The sequence below is a fragment of the Hibiscus syriacus genome, unplaced genomic scaffold (assembly GCF_006381635.1).
Source record: "Hibiscus syriacus cultivar Baekdansim isolate YM2019G1 unplaced genomic scaffold, ASM638163v2 tig00116962_pilon, whole genome shotgun sequence".
NCBI classification, from domain to species: domain Eukaryota; kingdom Viridiplantae; phylum Streptophyta; class Magnoliopsida; order Malvales; family Malvaceae; genus Hibiscus; species Hibiscus syriacus.
Genome location: NW_024063488.1, coordinates 3,651,534 through 3,663,707, shown reverse-complemented (window position 1 = coordinate 3,663,707; position 12,174 = coordinate 3,651,534). Strand labels below are relative to the sequence as shown.

Here is a 12,174-nt window from a genome sequence, read left to right as displayed (position 1 = left end):
ATATCTCTTAAATCAGCCAATAATATGTAATTTATCATGCTGTCATATACTATTGCCTTAAGGGATGGGATCTGAAGCTCGACGAGAAGCCAATGGTTACGTTCCAAAACAGGGATAAACACCTACAATCATAAGTAATAATTCATTCATTTGCACACTTATTTATGAATACCTTTAAACTCAATCTAAAATAAACACTAACCTTATCGACCTCCCACCATGCAGGATAAAGTTTAGCTTGTCCATTGCCCAACACAAATGATTCATCTCGTTGATTCTTCAAGTGAACGGCATTAAAAGACGTCGGCATAATTGTATATCGTGTATTTCTTTTTATTTTCCTTAAGTTTCCTAATTATTAGAAGACGTGACACCCACGCATCGATATGCTGTTTTACAAAAAAAGACATATATTAGTAACTTACATAAATTTACAAAAAAATAATCAAATTAAAATATAAGAAAAAATATAAGACTTACCCCTCTATCGAAATAGCCATTGTCTTCGACCCCTAATAATACGCCCCACCAAGACCGATCAAGCAACAAATAGATATCATCATTGAGCTTGCATATGTCAGTGAAACACCCCTGGCTTCGCTCATGTAGATAAAAATCAACTGCGGTCTTAGCCCAAAGGGTGTTATCCAGAATTGTGTCCGGTAGTTGTTTCCTCTCCACTTCAGATACCGGTATGGTACTGACCGGTAACTCATACGAGAGCCAACTTGAATCCATCATGTCCGGCACGTCAGAGGGTTTCTCAAGAATCCTACATATGACGCCATGTGAATCGGGCTCTTGAATGGTGGGAGAGACCTCTTCAACGATGACAGTGGCCTCTTGAACGGTGGGAGGGGACTCTCGAGGAATGATAGTGGCCTCTTCAACGATAGGAGTGGACTCTTGAGGGATGACAGGCGAGTCAGGCTTCTTCTTGCGGTGTCTTCGCACTATTGGGGTATACGGAGACTTAATAGCACGTGCACGCCGTCTGATGCGTGAACTCTGTCGTGCAAGAAAAACCCGACGTAAAGCATCCACCTTATCGGTCCGCTAAATAATTAAATACAAATATCAGTAAATAAACAGACATGATATTTAAACAGTGAAAACAAAGACAAATATATTTCAAACTTTCAACCAAAAGACAAAACAAAGACAAATACTAACTTCACAGTGTTAAAGAATACACAGTTTAGCAGAATTGGCAGCAACCGAATAAATTTACTTCAACCAAAAGACAAAACAAAAAGACAAATACTAACTTCACAGTGTTAATAAACAGTTTAGCAGTTTTGGCAGCAACCGAATAAATTTACTAAGCAATCTAAGTGAAATGGTTAATTTAAGTGAAATTACGAGTAAATTTATCATCAAGTTAAATATGGAAAATCTTAAACTTACCTCATTGCGTAGAGTATGAACCTCATTCTGCAACGATACTACCATCTCACGTAGAGCGGCAACCTCACCATGTAAAGTAGACACCTCCACACGCCATGCACCATCGTTATCGAGTAGAGTACCGATCTCCCCACGCAAGGCATTGACCTCATCACGTAACTCCCTTGACTCATCCTGTGGAGGTGGAGAACAGGGAGATAGAAGTCGTGGCATCTTTACCGGTCGCCTATCATGAGGTGATGGTGGAGAAGAGGCTCGAAGATGTGATGGGATAGGTGATGGCTCTCGTTGTAGAGGTGTATAGTCGGGTCGATCATGTGATGGCTCTGGGTGAGGTGATGGCTCTCGAAGTGGAGGAAGTGGAGGCTGCTCATCATTCGTGCCATCAAGAAAACGCTGACTAGCTTGCCACCAATCAGTGGCAAGCTCAACCTCCGTGGGTGTCAGTATAATTAATGGAATGTTGGCCTCCTAAAAATATAAAAACTCAAACAAATTTAAACGTCTACTATTAATAACTTGTTTATATATGATAGTATTTGTGTTAACTTACATTATTTATTTTCGCATATGGTATTAAGTCTTCCCAATCCAACAGACGTTTCCTCTTCCAGGAAATAGCCCTGGGAATATCATTTGAAGTTTTTATTGTATATGTCTTCATGGCGGGAAAGGCCTCGAATATCCAAATCTACAAATAATATAATAACAAACATTAGTAATTGTTAAATAATTAATTATAATTTTGAAAACATTATATAGAAATTCTTACCTTAAAGGCCCAAACAAAGCCTGACAAAGTGTATTTCGACCCATCGCCCCGCAAACTTTTGCGGTCATCAAAGGCAGACGACAACTTAGTCCAGGTAGCTTTCCATATATACGAACCCCACGGAAACAGATTCCATGCATTTAGGTCCTCTACCAATAATATTAGCTCCTGAGGAATAGGTTGTCTGGCCTCTCTGCCTAAAAAGTCGGCATACAAAAATAGTAGAAGGCATACTCGGACAACATCGACGTCATTCATCCGAGTAAAACCATCTTTCTTATTAAACAATTTCTTCATGTCGTCGACGTGTAAGTTCGGCTTCTCTATTGACTCATCAGGAAAAACCCTGGATAACCATGATGGGCGGGTGATATGACGAGTGTACCGGCCTACATCATCGTGTCCGAATCGTAGACCAGTGATTAAGCAGAACTCCTTCCGCCCAAAACAAGTATACGCCGGTGGAAAATGAAACCATATCTCTTCCTCACCATGTTGTATACTGTCGGGTAGATCTCTAGTCATGGTCTGAAGCCACAAATGGGTCAAATTAGCATCTCCACCCGGATGCTGTACTCTAAGCCATGGCCCGAAGCAGGTTTCTTCAAACAATTTTCTTTGTACAGGTGAAAGCTTTGAAGCAATTGTAGTGGCTAGGCTAACTTTATTCCTTAATGTCAATGAAGCCGAAAAAAATTTCTACAAAAACAATAAACATACCAAGTTAGATATACCAAAAACTACACTGTCAAGATATACCAAAAACAATAAACATAAATAGTAGTTTAGTCTTGAAACTAAAATTTGCAACACTGTTTTGTCTTTTGGTTGAAATGAAAATTACAACGAGATAATAAGAATCGCAACGCGGAAATGACTATCGCAACGAGAGAATCGCAACGCGAAATGAAAATCGCAACTCGAAATAAAAATCGCAACGCGAAATGAAAATCGCAATGCGATTTTGGTTTCGCGTTGCGATTTTTATTCCGCGTTGCGATAGTTATTTCCGCGTTGCGATTTTCATTCTCGAAACTATTCTTCTTCTGCATTACTTCAACCAAAAGACAAAACAAAGACAAATACTAACTTCACATGCTAAACAGTTTAGCAGTATTGGCAGCAATCGAATGAATTTAATAAGAAATATAAGTGAAATGGTTAATCTATTATTGAAATTACCAGTAAACTTATCATCAATCTCAATATGAAAAACCTAAAATAATGCAAAAATTTTAAAATAAAAATAAAAAAAAACTAACCATCAGAGGTTGATTTTCCATTTCTGAATGATTGTGAGGGATTTTTGACTGTGAATGGTTGTGAGGGATTTCGCCGGCGATGGGGACGGAAATCTTCGGAGATGGGGACGGATTTCGCCGTAGAGAGTGAGAGATGGAGATGGGACTGAGTGTTGTGATTTTGGGTTTGAGGTTATGAGTTGCGATTACTGTGGACGGTTCAGTTTCCGATTTATTAAGAAAAAAATTTGTGTTTGGAATTTGAAAAAAAAAATACGCGTTAATACGAATGGCGCTATGTAAATCGCGTTGCGAAAGTCAGTATCTCGTTGCGATTTTGTATTATCGCATTGCGATAGTAAGTATCGCATTGCGATAGTCAGTATCGCATTGCGATTTTCCCAATTCGCGTTGCGATTTACTTATTCGCATTGCGAATTGGTAAAATCGCAACGACACTGTAGACCATCGCAACGCGATTTCCAACTATCGCATTGCGAAAATGCAATGCGAATTTGCGACAATGGAGATCGCGTTGCGAATTAGCGATCGCATTGCGATTTTGTTGGTTATTTTGACAAATCCGAAAAAAATTGGTTAAAATCATATATTATAAAGCATTTTTGGGCGATTTTCTCTTTTAATAAAACAAAATAAACTTTAATTATATCTCTTTTACTTATTTTTCTAAACCAGAACTAGTAATACTAATCTCTTTTCATTTTTTTTTTCCTATAGCTCCTTGTTACAAAAATTTGGAGGCATGATGATGATAGTTAAGAAGAAGAGGTAAGGGTAGCAGCGGTAGCTTAGAAAGTTTGGTAAGAGAAGCAACAGTGAAGATGGTAGCTGGGTTTCTCGTTAATATCAACAATAAAGAGATGAATATGACGATTTTCGAGATTCGAATTCTAAAAATATTAAACAATTTTAACAAATTATGTTTGGTTGAATCTGATACAAACTCATTTTTATTGAAGTTGTAGTTTAAAGACTAACACCCATGAAAACTCAACGGTTGCTCTTTGAATCTTTGGAAGCATTTGAAAAGGCGAAGGTATTAATAGTGGAAAATGAAGGGTTGGATATTTGGATTCGATGAATTGAAGCTCAACAACAGGCGATGGTCAAATTTAAACAAAATCAAAACAAAAGGTAATATGGTTCCGTCCGACAACATGGGACCCGGGTGCTTATATTTCATTGGCTAAAGCGTTCATACACGTGTAATAAACAAAGCGCCATTGATGGACCCATCGCGTAGCTGAATCTCTCATATCTCTTACGCTTGGGGTTTTAATTTCCTTATTTTGGGTCGGTTACTGACTGATTTCCCATCTGTTTATGGATTTAACCTTTCGGCTTCTTCACGCCATTCTTTACCCAGTTCATCCTAACTTTCCGTAGCATGTAAGTTCAAGATTCTTCCTTTTTTGTTTTTGTTCTTTCTTGTTTAATTTGATCATATGCTTATTTCCCCCTGATATTTGCTTGTTCTAAAACTCATACCATTCCAATTTAAAGATCTGAATTGATTCTTATGTCAGATAGGGTCACAGTTAAAGATCAATTTTTCAAATCAGTATATTCCTTTCTTGGTTTTTAATCGCTAAATAGAGGCATTTATTGTCATTTTTTGTGGATACATGCCCATCTTGCATATAACTGTATATTTTTTTACTTTTGAGAAATTTGTCATTAGTTTTTATCTTGTTTTTGTTATTATTTCTTTTATCATGAAGCTAATTAGTTGGATTCGGCTGCCTAATTCTAATGCCAAAAGCAGTGTCAAGAGAATACCAATGGTAAAAGAGACAGCCTATTATGATGTATTGGGTGTCGATGTTGATGCATCCGCAGCTGAAATCAAGAAGGCTTATTACCTCAAAGTAAGCTTCTAATTTAATCCCCACCATGTTGAGATTTTTTGAAATATGTATGATCTCAGAATCACATATGAGATTGCTGCTGTAATTTAAGGGGAAAAGACTTTACCTTTTCCTAACAAGAACTAGGGTTGGATTTGTTCTTGGAAAGTAGTTTCCGCCTTTCCTGTTTGAATGAGTTTTGCAGTGGATGTGTGGTTGAAACTGTAACAAGAATAAGAGAAGTTAATGAAATATGCTATTATTATTGTTGTTATCATTATCATCATCTGTTTCTTATGTGCTGTTTTTTCAGGCAAGGTTTGTTCACCCCGATAAAAATCCTGGAGACCCAAAAGCTGCTGAAAATTTTCAGGTAAGCTATCGGATTTAACACTTTTGAAGATTTTCCACCTTTTAATTATGCTTTTAAAATTCAGTTTTGTACTTAATTGAAAAATCTCCTAAAACAAAGTCAGCAGACACCATTAGAAATGGTATCCTTGGTTCTGCGGCTGTCGTTTAACTACTTTAAAGAAGTATGTGTATTGAATTTGTATTTTCGTGTTTCTCAAGTTAGCTTAACTGGTCTAATTGAAAACCATAGTAATGAAAACATGTTTCCCACCTATAATGTATTTTTTTATTACTTATTGTTTGATATATGTGAAGGCACTTGGTGAGGCTTATCAAGTTCTAAGTGATCCTGAAAAGCGTGAAGCATACGACAAACATGGAAAGGGAGGTGTACAACCGTAAGTTCTCTTTTAAGTAAGATTCTCAAAGTTTTGTTTTTCGACAAAAAAAAAATGCTAGAAAGTGATACTCTCTAATTTACAAGCAAGCAGAGTTTGCTTTTTTTTTCTGTGACAGGGGCTCCATGTTAGACCCTTCAGCTGTGTTTGGGATGGTTTTCGGAAGTGATTTTTTTGAAGAATATGTTGGTGAACTAGCACTAGCTTCTTTGGCATCTGTTGAAATTGAAATCGGAGATGATTCACTTGATAAGGAAGCTCGTATGCAGAAACTTCAGGAAAAGATGAAAGTAATTATTTTCAGAAGTTTTATTTCTCCTCTTAAATGTTTGTCTTTCAGTTAGTCTTATTGGCATTTTCCGTTTACGATGCAGACAATTCAAAAAGAAAGGGAAGAAAAGCTCATCACATTACTGAAAATTCGCCTTGAGCCATTTGTTGAAGGTCAAACTTTAGAGTTCATTAAATGGGCAAATTCAGAAGCAAGGCGACTTTCAAAAGCTGGTAAGCATTTTTGTTTGTTCTCCTAAATTAATACTATTGGAAAAGGTTATTTGCTGTGCAATCTGCCAATCCTAAATTAATCCCAGCCTTAGATTTAAACCCTGGAGGTAACTAATAATCCTATCTTAAGATTTAAACCCTAAAAATATCTTATAATTCTAACCCAATAATATGTGTATGATTAGTAAATGTTACTAAAAAAAATTGTTAATTTCTGTATGTTAGTAGTAGTCAGTAGTTAAATTGTTCTCTAAGTCATATCTCACCTAAAGTGTAAATAGTTTCATCTTATCTTATCTAGGGTAAAGATAGAGGACTAATAGACAAGTTTTATTCCCAATATGTCTCTATTGGGAATGAGGAAAACATGGTTATGTCATGGTTGATCGAGTCCATGATCCCGAAGATAGGAGAGAATTTCCTTCTTTACGATACAATATATGAAATATGGACAACAATCAAGGAAATATATTCTAGCATAGACAACATAGCCGAACTATTCGCCATTGAGAGCAAAATCAATGATCTCCAGCTGGATGACATGAGTGTAACTTAGTACTTTGACACCATGATTAGGTATTGGCAGGAACTTGTTTGAAAATAATGATTGAAAGTGTATTGATGAAGCAGCCTTACACAAGAAACTCACGGCCCATAAGAGAGTATTTCTGTTCTTGTTTGGTCTAAACAAGAAACTTGACAAGGTGAGGGGGACAATTCTAAGCACAAAGATCCTGTCATCCATTAGAGAATCTTTTTCTAAGTTTCGCAGAAGGAGATTGATGATGACGACTCCAGCAACCACTGATAGTTTTGCCTTGTACACACACTCCTCAAATCCATGCAATAAACAAAAACAAGGGAAACCGTGGTGTGATTATTGCAAAAAACCTAGACATTTGAAGGAGCAATGTTGGAAATTACATGGCAAACCAGCAGACTGGAAGCCAAATAGAAAACAACTCTTCAGCAGAGAACAAGTTGAAGAATCATAATAGACGATGTTTGGTCAGCTGAAAACATCAAATGATCAAAATTGCAATTTACAGTTCACCAAGGTAGTGTTTTTTTTTTTGTTTGTAAATATTGCTGTAAAAACCTTCATCACTTAGATTGTAGACTCTAGGGCATCTGATCATATGACAAGTGACATCAAATTGTTTTAAGACTTCAGAAAGATAAACATTCACTCCAGTATAAAAACAACAGATGGATCTCTCCAAAGCACGAATCAACTTACTAAAGACTTCGTTATTAATTAGGGTTGATCTAGGTGAAGAGAGGGAAATGAAGTAGAGGAAGATAAGTTAGTGTAAGTGAGGGAGCAGGAAAAGAGAGGACCAGTCCTCATCTCAGTCGTGGTTGACAGGTATTTATAGTGGTAATAGTTGATGGTGTCAAGCATAGGGTTATTATGACTACTCGTAGGTCGGTAGGCTAAATATATATGTTTGTGAGATCTTGAATTTTGCTCTGGTAGATCACGTGGGCCTGTCAGAGGTCTTGTTCATGCATTGTAGCTGGCTCAAAGGCAATGATATTCCTGTGCCCGGAGGGTATAAATTCCTTGGAGGCTCTAGTAAGCAAAAGAGTATATCTGGAGGCCTCGACTGAGTGAGAGCTGGTAGTCTCCGAAGGTGACCTCCGGAGGTATAACAAGTCTCAACTAATTACAAGGTATGTAAGTTAAGCAAATCCTTGTATGCCTTGAAGCAGTTACCAAGGGCTTGGTTCGACAGATTCACAGAGGTTGTTATCAAACATGAATACAAACATTGTTAATCTGATCACATTGTTTGTAAAAATGCCTCTAGAAAAGAAGAATAATTTTCTCATATTTTATATGGATGATATAATCATCAAAAGAGATGATACAGGAGAAATTAGCATATTAAAGGGACTGTTAGCAACTAAATTTGAGACTAAGGACTTCTGTTGTCTTAGATACTTCTTGGGACTGTTAGAAACTAAATTTGAGACTAAGGACTTTGGTTGTCTTAAATACTTCTTGGGACAGGTAGTTGCAAGATCACCGACTAGAGTTGTAATCAATCAGAGAAAATACATACTATATCTACTTTCTGAAATTAGTATGACATGATGCAAACCAGCCGAGACTCCAATGGACTCTAACATAAAATTTAGGAAAAATGACATGGGAGTTCCAATGAACAAGGAACGATACCAAAGAATGGTTGGGAAATTAATCTACTTGTCTCGTACCAGATCAGATATAGCTTTTCAGTAAGTGTTGTCAGTCAACACATTAATGATCCAAGAGAAGAACACCTTGAAGCGATAAATAGAATTTTAAGATACCTCAAAATGACTCCCGAATATGGTTTAATCTTTTGGAAAAACAAAAATAGAAAGTTTGAAGTTTTTTCTGATGCTAGTTGGGCTGGAGAGTTGACCGATATAAGGTCTATAAGTAGGTATTGTTCGTTTGTATGGGGGAGTCTAATCGCATGAAGCAAAAAGCAGTCGGTTGTGTACAGAAACAGTTCAGAGGCAAAATGTAAAGCGCTAGCCCTTGAAATATTTGAGGGGATGTGGATACAAGGCTGCTAACAGAACTGGAGGTAAATTGCAGTGAGCAATTTGAATTGCAAAGTGACAGCCAATCACCTATCAGTATTGCTAAAAACCCTGTCCACCATGAAAGAATCAAACACATCAAGATAGACAAGCATTTCATCTCTGAAAAGATTAACAATTGTTCTGTAAAAATCAACTTTGTTCCTACATAGAAGCAACTAGTCGATGTTCTCACCAAGGCCCTTCCTAGAGTCACCTTTGATGAGTTCACATCTATGATGAGACTCTACAATGTATACTCACCAACTTGAGGAGGTGTGTAGATTGGAGTTGTGTAAATAGTAATAATCTTACTTAATTTCTATATGTTAGTAGTAGTAGTAGTTAGTATTTAAATTGTATTCCAAGTCTTATCTCATCTAAAGTGTAAATAGTTTCGTCTTATCTCATCTAAGGTAAAGATAAGGACTAATAGATAATTTTTATTCCCAATAGGTCTCTATATACTCAAGCTATAAGTAGGCTTCTTGCTGTACGATTACAATGAGAAAATTACGAGAATAATATCATAATTCTCTTTACAAAAATACCTATTTTCTACACTTACTCTTCCACATGCTGCCATGAAACTAAGCAACTTCAAAATTAATCCACCCTCCTTTGGTATAATGGCATGCACCAACTGCTCCTCCAATCTACCTTGTACTGCACGATTTGTTGTCCCAGCTTTTTCTCTTCCTCACCAAAATCTAATTTATCAGCGGGACTATCTTTTGTATGGCAAGCTAGTTGTAGGCACCTTTTGGAATCTCCATTAATGTTTCCACTTGTTCATGTTGCAGCCCAGATTAAATTGCACACAATTCTTCAACCATACGTCACCTCAAAGCCAATTTTGTATCTTGATCTTGATCTTAAAAGCGAATCCGGATATATGCACTTGTATCTAATTAGACTCTGTTACCAAAATTTATGTGGTTTAGGGGAAAACTGAAGCAAATCAATAGAATTAGGTTTGAACAAATGATAAGAAAGATGGAACACTAAAAAACACAAGGTTATATTAACCTCTTGTTTCTATATTTTTATTCAAAGAAAATAATTTGTGTTATTGTAGTTAATATTTTATAGCTTTTTTATACTAGGGATACAAATAAAGTTTTAATCCTAACCACAATTTACTCTAAGCCAAAATATAATCTTGTATTTGATTGGTGGTAAATAACTACTATCTTCAGTTTGTTTACGAGATATTATTATTGCTATTAGTTCAATTTTGCATCACTTTCAGCTTTTGGTGAGGCTATGCTACATACTATTGGATACATTTACATGCGGAAAGCTGCGAGCAAACTTGGAAAAGACAAACGTTATATGAAGGTCCCCTTTTTAGCAGAGTGGGTGCGTGGTAAAGGGCACCGTATAAAATCACAAGTAATGGCAGCTTCGGGTACAATATTCCTATATAAAAGATCTGGATATTGTTTATTAACGTTCAAGATGTTTCCATTTTATTTGAACTTCGAAATTTTCAAATGAATCCAGCAAGTGCATGCATCACCTTGTAGGTGCTGTTAGTTTACTTCAAATACAAGATGATCTGAAGAAAGCGACCCAAGGAGAAAACAAAGAAGAGAACTTAGTGAAAGCCTTTGAAGATAAAAAGGAAGCCATGCTTCAATCCCTTTGGAAGATCAATGTCGTGGACATCGAGTCAACTTTGTCTCACGTCTGCTTAGCGGTGAGAAAAGAACATTTCCTTAACTTTGTAAGTATGATTTGTATAAAAAAGCATTGCATTTGTGGCGCCTTTTACATTTGCTTTGTGAAGGTACGGGCGTTATAGTGTAGGTAAGGAAAGATAAATTGTCAGCAATGAATTTTATGGGATGAATTTTTATAATTTCATCTCAATGAGCCTAGGATTATGAGCAAGATTGCAACTATCAGTAGATTTAGCTAATTTGTATGGTTTTACAAGGAGTTGATAATATGCACAGCATTAAATTATTTATGGACCGACCAACCTCTGTATCCTTTTAGAGGAGCTGCCATGCACACATTGTTTGTGTTGCTTTGCAGCTCTTATGGTCTTCTGGAGAACATCAGGTACCCTTTTATCTGCAGTATATATATATATATATATATATATACACATATATATATGAAGTTCGATCTTTGAAAGAAAAAAGGTTCAACTTATTGCAAATGATCTCTTCTTGTAATCAACTATCAAGCCATAATCTCCTATTAGATGCCAAACTTCCTGAGCTTTATTGCATAGACATACTAATTTTATTTAAACTCGCTTCATGTTCATTAAAGAATTCACATCAGTTTGTTATCCAGGTACTTAAAGACCCCAGTGTATCCAAGGAGGTCCTGGTATTGCGGGCGAAAGGATTGAAAAAACTTGGAGCAATATTTCAAGTATGGCTTTTCCGTTCCACAATTTAACGAACGCTGGAGTGTTAGAAAGACTCCTAATTCAGTTGGCTTATAGTCAATAGTATAATTTCGGTTGTCTTTTTCGATTTATAGAATTCTTCCATTTTCAATTTCTCAGGGAGCAAAAGCTGCTTACAAAAGAGAAAACAGTCTGCGCTATGAAAACAACCAAGCAATCGGTGGTGACTCTTCTTCATAATCGTCTTTGATACTCCTGATGGATGGCCACTTCGTTGTCGATATATGAAGTGTGTTTGAAGTAGAGTTTTTGTACAATTTGTCGAGTTCTTGAAATTAACATAGCGACATCGAATTTTAGATGAGAACTGATATTAGGAATCCGTGTATTCATCACTGCCTTGTTAATAAATTGATTAGCTGACTTGTAACCAACGGTTCAGTAGCATCTCAGTAAGTTTTCCTGAGCATAAACTCGTTCAGTCAGATTTCTGAATATTGGATGTTCTATTGATTTTCAGTTCGGAATACAGAATAACATGAGCTCTTACAAGGAAATACACACGAGTTGTTAGCAGTCCAACATGCTACTTCCAAACGTCGACGTAATGTTGGTAATGAGGGAGAATCTTTAGTGTATGGCCAAGAACGGGAAGAGCAAGGCTAGACTAATCCAAATACAGATC

General features: G+C 36.5%; 1 protein-coding gene across 2 annotated transcripts; it reads left to right on the top strand.

Annotated features, from left to right (window-relative positions):
- The first annotated feature begins 4,749 nt into the window (after positions 1-4,749).
- Positions 4,750-11,919, top strand: LOC120190064 (chaperone protein dnaJ 10-like). 2 transcript variants are annotated; one of them, XM_039193189.1, is made up of 11 exons: positions 4,750-4,821; positions 5,208-5,309; positions 5,602-5,661; positions 5,958-6,040; positions 6,159-6,330; positions 6,415-6,544; positions 10,374-10,532; positions 10,651-10,823; positions 11,432-11,512; positions 11,649-11,731; positions 11,774-11,919. In XM_039193189.1, exons 1-10 carry the CDS (start codon positions 4,765-4,767, stop codon positions 11,727-11,729), a joined length of 1,098 nt encoding a protein of 365 aa, XP_039049120.1. In that variant the 5' UTR covers positions 4,750-4,764; the 3' UTR covers positions 11,730-11,731; positions 11,774-11,919. The 2 variants fall into 2 exon arrangements, with proteins under 2 accessions (XP_039049120.1, XP_039049121.1); XM_039193190.1 differs by having other exon boundaries at positions 4,753-4,830; positions 5,207-5,309.
- The last annotated feature ends 255 nt before the right edge of the window (positions 11,920-12,174 follow it).